General features: G+C 52.1%; 1 protein-coding gene across 3 annotated transcripts in view; it reads right to left on the bottom strand.

Moving 5' to 3' along the window:
* The window catches only part of Ano10 (anoctamin 10), an 88,168-nt gene that overhangs the window by 41,820 nt on the left and 29,883 nt on the right, over positions 1-16,465 (bottom strand). For all 3 annotated transcript variants that reach the window (XM_060385014.1, XM_060385016.1, XM_060385015.1), the window contains one exon: positions 13,399-13,527. In XM_060385014.1, the coding sequence (XP_060240997.1) occupies positions 13,399-13,527 (129 nt within the window). The remainder of the gene's footprint in view (positions 1-13,398; positions 13,528-16,465) is intronic.

Genomic DNA, 16,465 nt, shown 5'->3' with positions numbered 1-16,465 from the left:
ATACCTCTAAACACACATATGCAAATCCACACATTCACATGCAATGAACACAAAAGCACAAACACACACAAGAAACACACACAGCATGCACACACACCTGTATGTACACACACTCAACATTGCTCTCTTTAGTGGCTCAGGGCACACAGATGCAGAATTTAAGCTACAGACCACGGACTCTCTACGTGATGAAGTTTGAAGGTTTTACAGCTGTCAATGGCTGTATATTTACAAAAATCAATTCCAGTTAAGCTACTACTTCCTGTCTGCCACGCAGACTGTGAGCAACACAGCAAGCGTTACTGTGACATTCACCAGCACAGACTTAGAGGAGACCTAGGTTAAAACAGAGTAATTCATAGGACATTAAAAATCTCATAAACTAAAGAGAAAATGAAGCACTTGTCTTAGTTCATCAGTGAATATATTTGTTGAAATCAAAACTGTCCAAAACTGGACATAAAACAGTGCCACAGAGCTCTGGGTTGCGGGAGAAATGGCGCCAACCACACATCTCAGCCTCTAAAAACAAACCAGGCCAAGGGGAGGAGGGGGCTGCCGAGAAGGCCACATCCACCCTCAGCCCTGCCGCAAGATGAAGGGGCCCTGTCGAAGATGGAAATAAGTCCTCAGGCCCAGCGAGAGCAGCTCTGGGCCCACACTTAAATGGGAACTCAAATCTGCCATCAAGGGTAGGAGTGAGGGTAGCCAGACAGACCACCCACACACTGAGGTGCCACGAGGAGGAAGCTGCAGGTCCCAGTTTCTTAGATGCTGAGGGGAGGGAGCCATGTGGGACAGAAACTTGCATCTACACTGTGGTGCACGCAGTCTCTCTCCTCTGTCTCTGTCTCTGTCTCTCTCTCACACCCGTGGTCACAGTATAGGTATCCTAACTTCTGATTATACCCACCATGTTCCAGTACTGTGGAGACAAAACAAGATGACAGATTCTCCAGAACCAACATCTACAGCAAACTGCACCCTTACATTGAAGACACTGTTTCAACTAACTCTTCTTTTTCCTCTCTTTTGGGACAGGATTCACTGTGGCCCAGGCTGACCTGGAACTCACTATCTAGACCTTGATCTCATAATCTTCTTGCCTCAGGCTCCTGCTTCCTGGGCCCAGTGTGCAAGCTGCCAGGTCTGGCGCCTTAACTTCTTTAAATTCCAAGCTCTGGAATCTTAATGTTAGTTCCAGCACTGTTTAACGAGGATGAAGGCAAAACAGGAACTTTCCTGGCTCAGATGCATTTATCTTTTGATAGGCATGCTATCAAAGGGCTTCTTTGATACATTAATATTTTTAAATATAAAATGAAAGTTACTAATTTCTAATTTGTATAAATATATATAGCAGGTCTCAAAAATAAAAATATAATGTGCGATCTCACAATTTTGTCGTTTCCATGGTAATTGAACATGATGAAGGAGCCAACAGCTGTCTAGGTCTGATGCTGTCTCACCCTATAAACAGAAATGTTCACCAAGAGTCACCACAGCTGTGGCCATCTACACCCCTCAATGTGCCCTGCCAACAAGGCCAGGAATGCCATCACAATCAACCGAGATCAGAGTATCAACACTGCACCCAGGCTCAGTGCACAGGCGACAGGCCAGTCAGAGGACGAGGACTGAATGCCCTCACTGTGACCCCAGCGTGCAAACCTCAAATTCTACCTCAGAGTTAGAGAAATGAGTGCCGTCCTTCCTCACTGAGCTTAGGACTGACCTGACCTCCGGTGTGACAACGCAGGTGGCATGGACGGAGACAGGGAGCAGACGGAGGGGAGAGGCCTATTCCTGAGCGTCCCCGGGGGGGAAATGAGGCTGTGTAACTGCTCATTGCACAGAACAGGGGTACTTACTACCACCCACAGACAAACGCTTCTTTAAAAACACAGAAATGTTATGGGAACAGGTTTTCATTCTAATCCCGTAACATTTAATCCCATAACAGGTGTGGGAGATGGGCTGCTTAGATTGTCCACAGCAGGTGACTATGATTCGTCTCATGCTCTGGCAGAGACAAAATTTTGCCAGCTGAGGATAGTTTACATTTGGAATTCTGGGGACTCTTGGTAGAAGCCAGAGCCCCGAGAGGGGTTGCGGCTGCTGTTCCCTGTGCTCCCGCTGCTCCCCTTGGCTGCTGATACCCTGACAACAAAGATCAAATTTTCCCCAGAGAACTGGACCTGTAATCAGCAGGAAGCAGCCCGACAACACTGATGCCCTCTTTCCCTTCTAATCACCTTTCTCTCCCACCCAGTGTTGGGGGGGAGGGATAGGAGTGGTGTAGGGAAGAAGGGAAAAGAACCCAATAAAGTAACCGAGAGTTCAGCTACAGCCACATCTCCATTTTCAAAGAGCATACAGAATTCTCGAAATTCTTTGTTCTTACATATTTTTAGACTCATTTTTCTGCCCTCGGGTGCTCTGCCTGTGGGGACAGACACTCCAGGAAGAAAGCAGCCCCTGGAACTGAACCCAGCCCCTCTCCAGGGGAAGCTGCTGCTCTGGCCATCTCTCCAACCCCCTTCGTTCTTAAACCATGTAACACAAATGGCTTTTTGGTGTGCAGCCTTCTGAGTGTGAACAGACTCTGGACCACCACTGTAACGGCTCACAGGGCATTAACTGCAGAGGCCGCCTGGGGTGCATAAGCGAAGTCTGCATTCACAGTGTGTGGATGCTTTTTCCCGGGAGAAGAGCGTGACAGACCAGTGCCTCCCGAGCAGCTGCCGTCACAGAGCTGGTTAGAAAGCCAGGGCGAGCGCCTGTGTGCTCATCCCATCTCTCCGTGAAACACGCACCACTCTATGTCCTGTGTCCTGTCCATCCCACAGGATATGCTTTCTCTGGACTCTGTTTGGCCTGAGGTCAGGGCCGGAACCCAAAGCTGCTCAACACCCCTCTGCTCCTTCCCAGGTGTGTCACCATCAAAACGCCTGAGAGGAACAGAACAAGATGGAGGCCATGACAAGGACATGGAGCTGGCTGGTTTCATACAGTGAACATCTTGGTGTCGAGAGAGGTAAAGCAGGGAGCGTTGGTGTGTGTGTGTGTGTGTGTGTGAAGCACAGCAGAGAAGGGAGTGGGGGTGAGGCAGGAGGATCAGAGACCTGCCCCACCAGGAGCTACCTGAGGAGTCTGCAGGTCAGAGCACGTGTCCACACATCTGCCTCGGATTCAATTCATCTTGACGCTTATCTCTAAAAGCCTCAAAAGTGCCCTAAAGCAGCACCTTTGCCTGTCAAACTGCGCGTGCACCTGGCCAGCCTTGAGACAGCGGCTGCCGTTTGCCTTCCTCGGCCTGTCACTCTCTGGGACAGGAATTTCTTAGAAAAGGTCACGCTGCTTTGTCCACCACCCTGGGCTGCGCGCTCTAAAGCTTAACAGCATGAGGTGCTCGCACACACACATTCCCTTACACAAACACCCAGAACTGGCAGCCAGTTCCCACCTGCTCTGCACCTCCCTGTAGGCAGACCACTGCGCTGCCCTCCCGGCTTGACTGTGCTCGCTGTCTGCACCTCAAACACCCACCCAAGCGTGACTAACCCCACGGGCCGGCAGCAGGCTGCACACTGGAGGCGGAAGCCCGAGCTTCTGAGTTCTGGACAGCCACTGCAGCGCTGTTGAGACATGCATGAACTAAGCAGAGATCCTCCTGGCAGGACCCCTCCAGTCTCCACACGCGCTTGGCGAATGTCAAAAGGAAATGCTGTCAAAGGCAGATACCAAGAAACATGAAACCGAAGCTCCCAGCTGTTAACTGCATGAAAACACATGGAGGCTGGAGCTGGCGCAGTGGGTAAAGCATCTGTGTACAAGGGTGAGGACCTGAGTTCAAATCCCCACAGCAACCCTGCAGACGGCTGTGGGAGCACACACCTGTAACCCCGAATCCTGACAGCAGAGATAGGTCAGCTAGTGACTGGATCACTAACCTGGGCTCACAGCCTCCAACCACCAGGGACCCGTCTCGATCGAAGGGAGGGGGAAGGACTGCCACCCGCACCTGCCTCTGGAGCCACACGTGTGCTCTGGCACGCGCGTGCTTACACTCACACGTAGAGAGCCTCCTTACGGAGCACAGCTCCTCTAAACGAGAGAGTGAAACATGTGTAAGCCAAGAGAGTTGAGGCAGAGCGCCTGGGATGTTTGTCCTCCATGTCTGAACAGGGTTTCTCTGTGTGGCCCTGGCTATCCTGGTACTGCAGACCAGCTGGCCTCCAACTCAGAGACCCGCCTGCCTCTGCCTCCCGAGGGCTGGGGTCAGAGGTGTGTGCCACTGCACCCGCCTTAACTGGCACCTTATTTTTACTTGTTTGTGTACATGTGTGAGGGCTTCTCTCTCTCTCTCTCTAGCTCCTGTGTGTGTGTGTGTGTGTGTGTGTGTGTGTGTGTGTGTGTGTGTGTGTGTAGTTGCAACCTGGGCCACACTCCCAGCAATGAATGTGTGGTCTCACGGAGGGTTGGCAATGGAGTGACACGGCAGACTGCAAGTCCAGACAGGGTAGTGGAGACCCGAGACAGGGTGCCCGGTGGTGGCGCGCTGGCCACGTGGGTTGAAACGCCCAGAGGCCACTCGCAGCCGCAGAAGCACTGAAAGAAGAGTCACCGGAGTGCCCAGACCAACGCTACAGCACTCTCAGGGCCACTGTATGGCTCAGGAGACAGTACGAGGTAAAGCGCCTGCGTGTGGGCGCGGGCATGCATCCCTGCTGAGCACTGGCTGGGCCGGGCCACTCCTCTGTTTCCACCCCTCTCTGTGGCTGGCTGGCACCAAACACCCACACCCCCATCACCTCCCCTGCCTGTGCCTGCTCTGAGCTCCTCCAGTGAGTCCCTCGCTCCGGCAGCCTCAGTGACTCCAGCACACGCTCTCCAGCACAGACGGCGCCAATCATCTTCAAATGAAGCTTTGACACAGATGGTGCGATGGAGGCGCGTGGTCACTGGGCACTCGGTCACTGGGCACTCACACCGGGAGCTCGGTCGGGGACAGCGGCGGCCTCACACCATCCACCTTGCTCAGCCTGCCAGAAGGCAGCCTTGACTTTTGGGCTCAGCTCAAGCCCATCTTACCACACACAGATGCACACACGCAAGTATTCCCACGCCACACACACCGTCAGTTGGAGCATTCTTGGCTTTTACTCACTATGCGTAGAACGAGAAATCAAACGCTCGTCCCTCTCTGCACACCAGCTTTGACAGCACTGAAAACATGGCCTGGGCAAGCGTGCTGTTGCCTGGGGACGGATTTGGCAGCAGCGTGTCACCAAGCCACTCTCGCTAAGCTTCTGGGTTGACCTGTCTGTATCGCAGCACCTCGGGGACCACAAAAGAAGCTGACACCCCGACGCTGCTGCTGGGGGGGTTTCTGCAGCAGAAGCAGAAGGGCAGCAGCTCAGCAAGGCACAGCACACCCACCAGCTAAGGTTGAAGGCGCATCTCGAGCTGCCGGGCGGACCCAAACCGACAAACAGTTAAACCAGGACAAAAGCCACAGAACCGGGCCCTGGGAGGCTCATGGAGGCCAGCCCTCCTGGAAGGGGAAGGGCCTGGCTGTCTCCTCTAACCTCAGCCGGGTCCTTGATGAAACTGCTCAGGCTGCACAAGAGTGGAAGGCTGAGGAGGAGTCAGTGCTCTCCAGTTCCCGCATAACTGTCTACCGCACAGCTCTGCGCTTCTGCACAATCTACAGAGGTGGCAGGTGCCAAGAGTGGGGAAACCGACACAGGAGAGCTGCGCGGGGTGGACAAAGCGGCGGCCAGCATGCGCGGCAGCACCCCCACGGCTGCACCCAGGGACAGAGGGCAAGCTTGGGGGGGGGATGCTAGCCAATATTGCAGGGGAAGGTGAAAAGCACAGCTGCAAGAGGACTCCCCCTCACCCCACTTTATGCCCTCACTGACCTCAAAAAGCCCTCTGATGGCACCCTTCCCTAGCCCCGCACCTTTCAAAGCCCCTCAACTATAGCTAAAGCACTGTTATAAAGGGCACACATTTCTTACGTGCCTCAAGTCTTCCCTCAGTGTTCTGAAATAAAGTGCTTCCTAACAGACCAAAAACCAGCCAGCTAGCCAGCCAGCCAACCAACAGCCCTGAAACTCAAAACACATCCTTCCTCTCGTCCTCTGAGCCAGACAGTAGGCACATGTTTGCCTAGGTCCTGAGGTATGTGAGTGGGAGCAGCTGCCTGTGTCCTGTGACGGAGAATGGGTACACACCACACCTAGTGAGAGACAGACTGACACAGGCGCCCAGAGTGGGCTGAGAAGGGACCGTGGCCGGTGAGTGTCCTCATTGCTGGGCAGCCCAGACGCTGCGTGGCTCCCTCTCCTTCACAGCAGGCCTTGACGCTGAACTGCAGGCTTCGGGATTCTCACCCCACCTGAGTATGTTCTGGAGCTATGCTGTTGTGAATAAACAATTATCACTTCCAAAGTGAGGGGCTTTCCTTTGCCTACATCTTAGGGCAAGAAATATGTTAACTACCACAACACTTTAAAAAGCAAAATAATCTCTAAAAACAGCTGTCATCAAAATCGTACTTAAAAATAATACGAACTACTGTTGTGTCTCTGGGTCATTAGCAAAACAAGCATCTGCTGTTTGCTGACTAAAGGCCAAACCTCTAACCCAGCAGTCCCCATGAAGCCTACTTCGGGGTACACAGGAACAAGCAGCTCTTCGGTGAACACTTGGCCCAATCATGGAAGAGCTCTGGCCTGTGCTTTGTGGGCATATGCACCTGGTCATGAGCACTGTAGTGGGAGGGTGGACAGAGTGGAGAGGAATGCTGCTTGTGGCCTCCTCCTTCCCTCTTTATTCAGCCTGGACCCCAGCCCACGAGGCCACACACACTCAGGGAAGGTCCTCCTTCAGGGCCACCCTTTGATTCTGAAAGGCAGCCAGCCGACAACCAAGATTAATCATTACAACCTCAACGACAGACAATGACGGACATTCCCAGGCTTGTTTCCTCTGCGGAGTGAAACTTGAAGACATTTGGGAAGCAGCGTGAAAACCGTGTCTGGAACGTGCCCAGGTTTGTCTTGATTTCCTTCTCATCACTTTTAACTTATCCCGTCTGATAGCAATTTGTCTTTGTGGAGTCTTTCCAAGGGTTCTGACAGAAGTGAGGGCTCTACTTTAGCGCATGCTTTTCATCAGTTTTCATTTCATTTCATTAAACTACTTACAGTAGCAAGAGTGCCATGCACAAGCAAATTTGGGTGGGGGATCTCCCTTCATAAGCACTTAACAAGCAGCCGCTGTCCCCAGAGCCTCCGTCCCAGCCATTTCCAGCTGGGAGAGCTGCACCGGCACCAGCAGCAGGGGTGGACATCAGGCTGAGGTCAGAGAACAGGCCTTCTACCACACTGGATTTTTCTCTCTGGCAAGTCTGTAAATGCGCCCAAAGCTAGGCTCATATCTTATTAATATCTGCTATGTTCTAAGCATAAAACAAATAGGTATCCACTAGAAGAACCTACCCTGCCTGCCTTTAACTATCCCCAAACCATCCAAAGAGCAGAGCCATATTTTAACTGGATAAAAACTGAAGATGGGAGGCCTAGAGTAAGACTAGGAAACATCAAAAATGACCGGCAAAAATAGGAAGACAGGCTAGGTGTGGCAGCTCCCCTCTATAACCCTGACCTCAGGAAGGTGAGCAAGGCAGGAGGATTCAGAGTTCAAGCCCAGCCTGGGCAATCTCATGACCCTGCCTCAAAACCAAAGCATGAATGTGTGTGTGTGTGGGGGGGGAATCCAGCTCATGATTCCAACCAAAAGGACCCAACTGAAAAGCCAGAACCCAACATACGCAAAACATCGGAAGGCGGAGACCTCGAACCGCACAGTTGGCTGTGGCTCCCTCATTCCCAGAATCCAGTGAGCCCAGCAGGAAAAGAACAGCGTCAGCCAACAGTGCCGAGTGGTGAATCTTGCAGGCGCCGTGGTCCATTTCCTCACACAGCCGAGGATGCACTTGAACTCACGGAGTGACAAGGAGCTGAGGCTGCTGTAGCTGGCCAAGAGCCATCCAGCATGGGATGTGAATGTTGGTTCAGGTTCTCTGCAAGAGCAGGGCGTGACCTTAACCTCTCCAGTTCCTGCCTAAAATGCCTTGGCTTTAGAGCATACTCTTTCAAATAGTAGAAATTTCAAGATTCTGCCTAGAGGTTTGCTTAACATGCTTCCCAAAAGCATACTCAGCAACTTATCAATTCTAACTTAGCAAACTTATCAATTATTCCTCTGAACTAATTCTCAAGCCGCTGTCACAGAGAGCAGGGGTGGGGGCCCTGTGATTCACCTGCCCGTGGGCAAGTCCTCCGTAAGAACTGTCTCACACTTGTTCCCCACTCAAGAAGCGACCTGTTGCACACCTCTCGGCTCTTGCCCGGGCCCTGGGCAGCTCCATCTTGCAGAGGAAACGATGGAGCCTGGACAGTTCTGTGAACGCTCCTGCTAACAACCGGGCGCCTGAGGATGGAACGGGAACCAGGCAGAGGGGAAGGGGCTTTGTCACCCGCCGAGGGACTCTCCCACGGAGGGACAAACGTGGTCAGAACATCCTGGAGGAACCGCAGCAGGCAGACAGCGTGGGCTAGGTGTCACTCTCTCGTGGCTGTGACAGACGCCTGGTGTAGATGGGTTAAGGGAGGGGCATTCACTTTGGTTCATGGTCTAGAGGGCTCGCTTCATGGCTGCCTGACTCCACCTGCTCGGGCAGGACATCCTGGCAATGGGGACGTGACATAGAAGTTCTTCTCCGCTTCTTGGTGAACAGGAAGCAGAGGAGGGCCACACAGAAGGAAACCAGCACAAGCTGCCACACTGCCCCCAAGGACCTACTTGCGTTAAACTGGCCTCATCTTCAACCTTCTCCAGCGCCGATAATGATGCCCCACTGCAAACCTGCTCTTTCCACCAGGGCCCTCCTGAGCCCATCCTGCGTGCAGATGCTGTCACAGACATACCCGGAGTGTGTGTCACTAGATCCAGGCTTCTCTCTACCAATCAAGCTGACAATAAAGTTCAAGTGTCACTTTGGAGCAGAGAAGAGACAGGGGAAGCACCGCAGGCCCAGGGATGATTGGCTGTAAGAGTCCAGTGAGAACCACTGACCCGCACTTTTAAAATAGCGGTGTGATTGGTGGACGACGGTCAGAAAGCCACGCTAATGCTGACACACTGAAGAGAGAAGCAGCAGGCTCGAGCAGGGTGGGGACTGAGGCGTGGGAACAAAGTAGCAGGAGAGAAGAGATCGGAGTGGGAAACTAATATGAGGAGCAAACTGTGACACACACAAAGCCGTGGAGACACAGGCCGGGAGCCAGGACAGGCCCGGTGCTAAAGGTGAAGCCGCTAGCGTCCCGTGTGACTCAAGCCTGGCGCGAGCCTGTCACTTCTTTAGCACATTACCAGCGTCCCCACTTCATACCTGAGGGCTGGGCCTCACAGAGGTCAGGGAAGGACACAATCCTTGCTCAACGACCCTCTGCCCGGGACATCTTCACTGAAGAAATGAGGGTGACGGGATGGCAAGAGCCTCAGTGCACATCGCCACCCAGTCACAACCACGCCTCCTGTGACACGGCGCGGGCTCTGTGCTCACTATCCTGCTCGGCCTCACACTTGTTCTGTGGGTGGCCAGTCCTGCCTTCCTCCGGAGGGGGCGCACTGTGGCGCTAGCTCTGCCCCCCCCCCACAACTGGTTTTAAGGGATAGTTTTCAAAGTAATAATTAAATGTGAGCAGAACCGACCAATTCTCTGGTCACTAAATGAGGGAAGTGCCCACATGGGAGCTGGTTCACTTCCACCTTGGGGAGCCCCCGCTGGTTGGGCACAGCCTGGCAGCCTCGCTCGGGGAAGCGTCGGCTGTCTCCACGAAGCCTTTCCCATGACCCTGCACTGCAGACGCCCACATCAGGGCCCGAGGCTGTCCGAGGTGAGTGGTGTGAGGGCAGCTGTCGGGCACCGCTTTGCTCTGGGGGCTGACCTTCACGGAGTTTCCAGTACCCAACTAGCCCACAAATGGTCACGTTGAGCGTGCTCTCCTCTTGCGCTCGGATCTCTCAAATCTCTCGTCCAGTCCCAATAAATCTATCTGTAAAGCATGCATCTAAGGGCGGAACGAGGTGGCGGCAAACACAAGTGCCACACTACGGCCATCTTTGCCCCTTGACTGAAGGCTGCAGGAAAGCCAACTCTTAAAAAAACCCAAAGCATCAAAAAGAAGTAAAAGCATGAAGTTATCTGGTGTTGGAAATGTGAGGCCACCCAAACACAACACAGACCCAACCTTATGAAACAGGGGTATCTTCCAAAGGGCTTCGCTCTGCAACAATCTTAACCACATGAGTATACTTAGATGCTAATGAGCTTGAAGAGAAATAATCCCAGCCACTGAGGTAGAGGAAGGGGCCGGCCCTAAGGCGTCGGCAGCCACATGGAGTTTGATAACAGCCTGGGCGACATGAGATGCTGTCTCAGAGAACCAGAACGACAAAAACTTGAGTAAATATAAACTATCTAGATCCGGGGGGGAAAAACAGGGAACGATATAAATAATTTTAATCTATAGAAAATTTAATACTTTACTTCCTTGTAAATATTGTTAAGGTTTAAGGGGGAAATCTTTTTATTTTTTTGTTTGTTTGGTTTGGTGGTTTTTCAAGACAGGGTTCTCTGTGTAACAGCCATGGCTGTCCTGGAACTTTGTAGACCAGGCTGGTCTCAAACTCAGAAAGATCTGCCTGCCCCTGAGTGCTGGGACTAAAGGCGTGCACCACCACACCTGGTTTAAGGGGAGACTCTTACTGAAAAGAAAAGGAGTTTAAGCCAGTGATAGTTCTTCGCTGACTTCAGTGATAAAAGCTGTGCACACCTGAGGGCCAATGTGCATCATACCCCGCAGCATGCTTGGCACAGCTGAGCTATCAGGCAGGCGTCACACAAGTTCCCTTCTGAGCGGGGATGTCAGCCTGACTTCACAAACCTACAGTCACACAGGAAAACCTGTTTCCTCGTTTGTTTCTGTTGACTCTCAGGCTATCACTCCCTATTTTCCCCCAGCGTTACTGAGCCCCCAGCGGAGCGCCGTGTGGCGCAAGGGAAACCCGCTTGCTTTGGTTGTTGCGATGTTATTTCTAGCATTTTTCCTGGGGCTGATTTTTGTGCTGACACAGGAAACTGCTCAACGGATCAACCACAGCTAGGGAACTCTTGGGAGTGAGGGCAGCAGCAGGAGCCCGGCATTGGCAGAGCTGCCCTGAAGCCTGCAGGCCCGGAGGACAGCAGCATCCCTGAGCCTGTGAGCGCCCTGGAGTGGGGGAAGGCGGCGGGAGCAGAGGTGGCTGCACCCACTCCTCCAGCCACAGCCGCTCTGCTGTGCAGACAGGGCGGTTGTCAGGCTTTCTGGGTCTCTCAGGACTGCCACCCCTCCTTGGTCTCCTTCAGAAACCACCAGGAAACCACCTGGCGAGGTCCCCTTACCTTGGCACTGAGGACCGAAGGGGCTGGGGAGTATCCTCCATGGAAACTGCTCTTCCAGCACTCCAGCCTGGCAAACCAGCCTCTTCTGCAGCTGGCTGGTTTGAAGTCAGTCCCCCCCACGCATGGCTAACTCTGGACTCAGCAAAACCAAGTCTCAAAGCTGCAGAGCCCTCTGGCATCACAGGGCCCCGCTGTGTGAAAGGAACTTTCATTGGCCTGTTTGAGTTGCTGTCTTGGAGCCTGCTGCCTCCGTCTGCTGACCTAGGCCTAGTCCTGAAGCTTCCAGCCTCCCTACAATCTAACCGAGGCCTAGATTGTTTTCAGCCTCTCAGACTCACTGCTGAGTAAGCTCACCCTGTCTTGTTCTTTCTGAGCTCTGGGCTGGCTGGTTCAACTCAGATGTTCTGGCTCAAACTCCTCTCCCAGCTGATTGATTTCATCTGGCTTCTCTCTCGAATTATTCTGCTTTGCTTCAAACTAACTTCAGCAAACTTTTCTCATCATCTGGCTCCTTCTCCTTTGCTGGCTGGTTCTGTCTTCGCCTGATTTCTCTCTCTACAACCCGTCTCTCTTACTGTCCTGGTAAAACTGCCATCTCTCTTTTTCTGCATTGCCCCTTAAATAGCTTCCCATTCCTCTCTCTTCTTCTGAGAATTGGGCGTATCCTATTCTGTCAAATCTCTCTGATTCGTCACCTTTCCTGCTGCTCAATTAGACATCACTTTCAAACATGGTTTGCTTCCTTCTACAAATTATCTTTACCTTCATTACTTGGGATTAAAAGGGTGTAACCACCAATGCCTGGACCTAAGCTATTCTTTACCTGAAACTTGCTCTGTACCAGGCTGTCCTTGAATTCAGATCTGCTTGCCTCTGTCTCCTGGATTAAAGGTGTGTTCATTATCCCAGCCGGATCACACAGACCTAGAAGATCTCTGGATGTGATCTCTTGCCAGAGCAGCTGTGTTCTGAATTCAATTCCTTTACACTGCTGTACGCCTCTATAAGCCCAGGTCTTTCTCTTACCCTCTCTTCTACACGTAACAAACAGCTCTGGAAATTCCTGCTCTACTTCCCACATTCAACACAGACATATTGACAACCACCGGGTCTACCCCTTCCTAATCAGCGGTGCCTAAAAATTATCCCCCCACATGCACTCTGTTCTGTGCACACAGCGTCCACAGTGAACGCACACACACACCTGCCACAGGACAGGAGAGAGGGGCCCAGCAGGCTGGGTCTCCTCAGCCTCCTGCTGGGACATTCGAGCTCACAACTTCATTTCCTGGCTTGTGTGGCACACTACAGTCTTACCAAGTTCTGTTGCCACGTGTTTCTGCAGGTTACAGTTTTAGGTAGGCATGAAGAGACACAGTGTTCTTCGGCGTCACAGGCAGCGGCAGTGGACGCAGCTCTGAGAATGCCCGGTCATGTTCAGTCCCTGCCTAACTTTCCAGACAGTGGGAACCCGTGTTCCACGACAAACACGAACGTGAGACACAGCCAGAGGACCTGTGTCTTGTGAGGCTGTGGGCCTTTCTACCAGTCACGCCACAGAGCCTCAGTGTTCCACCGTGAGCACACTGCAGCAGACCAGACCAAGCCCCAGCGCCAAGAGTATCTAAGTGTGTGAGACCCAGAGGGACACTTCCCTAGAAGTGTGGCCACTCACGAGATCCACAGATGCCTACTCCAAGAGGACGAATCGGCAGTGCCTGGCAGCGAGCAGCCGCACAGCTGGCATGCTTAGTGCCGTCCCAGGACACGCTTCTGTGTGTCACCACGGCCGCAGCAACATGTGTCACCAGGCCCAAAGCGGCGCTCTGCTGGAGGGCCACAGAGGGAGGCCTGGGATGTGGGGGCCCTTCACTCACCTCCACCGCTACCACAATCAAAACGAGGTCCGTCTTGGATTCTGGAAAGAGTGCATTCACTTGTGGTGACATTCCGATCAGGGCACAGTTGGTGACCACAGATATAACACTCATGGTCTCGAAGGCCAGCTGAAAGGGAAAGGCGTGGCATTAACAGCGCATCAGCTGTGCCCATGCCAGCTGAAGCCAAGGGAAACCCTCCCCAGGTTCTACAGAACCCACACACATTTCAGCGTCTGTCTGTCCTGCTAGGGTTCTCTGTGCTTAGGGAAACTGCTCTAGGGGCGTTTCAGATCCTTTTGGCTTGGCTGCTGCTAAGCAGCATGGCCAGGCTTTCCTCCCGAGGGCGGCCAGGCTGAGTGTGGCCACCTCTGGCCCTGTTCACGAGACTCATCACAAGAACCAAAGTCCCTGCAGTGCACTGGTGAATGCAGAGGCCGGCCTCCGTGGAGCAGCGGCGGCACACTGGCTGGGGTCCCACCAGGAGGTCCCTGTGTCCTATGCTGCTGTTGACAGGGACCCTGTGCTTTAAGCTGTTACTTTAAAGCTCTTGGCGGCTGCCTGCCAACTGAAGCCGCTCATCCTGACAGGCACAAGGCTGGACTTCCATCTCTTCGTCCACGGATAGACAAAATGGCTGCCTGATCCTCTGATTCTGTGAGTTTCTATATCTTCTTGTTACCTCTGGCAATTTTCTAGTTGATTCTCTGGGTTCTCCCAAGGGCACAATTATGAAACTGTATTTTCTCCAAACACGGTTTTATCTGTCCCTTCTCTTTTATGTTTACAATTCTTTCCTTTCTGGTTTAGGTAGTAATTCTAATCCTACTGAACATAAAAAGTGATTTTACACATCCCTTATCCATTGGTATCATGAGTTGTTTGGTCTTATATCACTTGCTATTGTAAGTAAACTTGATCTATGGTCTGTACTTTGTGAATTTATGTCTTCATGAGGTATGTAAGTTCACACATAGGGCCTATGCATCTTTACGAGAGTCCTACCATCTTCACGTCATTCTCCCACAAGAAATGTGTCTGGGAATCACGGTCGAATGCCACGGGCAGTAAGAACGCTGGCACAGTACCCCCATGGCAGCTTTACCGTGCCCATCTGTGTACATGCACTGTTTCAGTTTGAGCACACAACTGTCTCCATGTCTTCTGCCATACATGAGGGATCCTATTGTTTCTTAATTCTGGTTTTGCCATCACGTTAACTGTGGCTTCCTAAGTACTGAGGGCTAGACTGACCTGAGGCCTTCCCCAAGACCCTGATTATGGAGAAGAAACATTGCTACTTCTCTAAATCAGGAACATTTTGTCCGAGGTAGTAACACTGAGGCCAGGGCCTTGGGGAAGCTTCAGCTTTGGGTCCTGAAAACCCAACTCTCCCCACCCTAGATGACAGGACTGCTCAGCCAAGGCCACTGTGTGCGGGTCTGTGATGCTGGTGGGACTGTGCAGCTTGATGAGCCTGTTGCTAACTCTGCCCCACTGGGTGGGGTAGTTTCTGTGGCTCTGCCCTACTGGGCGGTAGTTCCTGCTGATTCTGCCCCACTGGGTGTTAGTTTCTGTGGCTCTGTCTCTCTTCTCCCTGGAAGACGTAAGCAAGTTGCTGTGCTTCCTAATAAGCTTGCTCAGCACAGACATCTTTTCAGGACCTTCCGAGCCCACCTGTGGCATCTTCTTTATCTCTGACCCCCTTCCCTCCCTCCAACTGAAGAATCGCTGCTGGTCCAGGTCACAGAAGATGATCTCGGAAACACTCACTCTTCCTCCACTGTCTAGAATTTTATAAAATTGGTGTGACTTCTTTTTAGGTAGTGGAATTTGTGGCATAGTTATCTAAGCCAGGATTTTTCTTCTGGGTATATGGACTCTAGACTCAGCTCCCTTCACAGTCACAGAGATGCCCCTTCCCTCCCCAACTCATTGGCTGAGCTGCAGCAGGAGACTGCACTTTTAAAGGAATGATCTAATCCTCTATCTCTCTGTCTGTCTGCCTGTTTCTGTCTGTATGTCTCTGTTCCCCCCCCCCCGTCCTCCACCCCATCACTGGCTGGGCTGAGGCAGGAGGCTCTCTCCGCATTTGAAGAACAGGTCCCTTCCACTAGCTATTGGGTTCCTGTGGCAGCTCTCGTCTGTCTCCCCTCCCCCCCTCCACCCCATCACTGGCTGGGCTGAGGCAGGAGGCTCTCTCCACATTTGAAGGATGGGTCACTTCCACTAGCTATCGGGTTCCTGTGGCAGCTCCCATCTGACCCCAGCAGCTGCCAGGCTGTAGACACAGACCTCACTCTGCCCGCACTGCACACTGCCACTCTGCTTGCCTTTTCAAGGAACCACACATCTGCTCTTTCTTCTCTCCTGTCTACTGGCTTTGCGTTAGGCCTGTCGTTTCGTTTAACAAACACTGAGCTGCTTTTCCAGCATAAACATCTAGTGCAGTGAGTTCCTGTCAACCCTGCTTATTAGACACATCCCACACACTTTTCCTTTTGGGTTAGTGTATCTTTGGACTTCATCTGCGATCTTTCTTTCATGAGAATTTCGTGCTGTCTGGTTTTCCAGCGTTTGGAGGTCCTGCTGTTATCTTCTGTCACTAACTGTGGTTTGAGCTCATTGTCACAGACATACTGTGTACAGTTGCAACTCTTTGACGTGTTTTCTGTCCTGAGAGATAACTGGCTGTTCTGTCAGACACTGTTAAGGCACCACTGAGCCCTCTCTACTCGTGGGTGACTTCTTCTTCCATCCTGGGAAAACATCATGAGTGTTTTCATCCCTCACTACAACATGGGTTCATCTCTTTCTCCTTTCTGTTCAAGTTTTTTTGCCTCCCTCCTGTGTGAAAACTGTTGCTTGATCCATATACAGTTCAGGTTGATGTTTTTCTAAGAATTTGTCCCCCTTTTCATGGCAGAGCATTCCTCTCTGGTAACTTTTGCCTCAGATAGTATAATAGCAGCCTCTGCTTGCCCTTTTCTCTTTTCTTTTCAGCAATGATTCCTTCTTTCTTTCTTTTACTTTCACCCTTTGATTATCAACCTGTGTGAATTATTTC

This window comes from Meriones unguiculatus, chromosome 6 (assembly GCF_030254825.1).
Source record: "Meriones unguiculatus strain TT.TT164.6M chromosome 6, Bangor_MerUng_6.1, whole genome shotgun sequence".
NCBI lineage: Eukaryota > Metazoa > Chordata > Mammalia > Rodentia > Muridae > Meriones > Meriones unguiculatus.
Note: the sequence above shows the minus strand (reverse complement) of the source record. Positions and strands in the feature narration are given on the sequence as shown.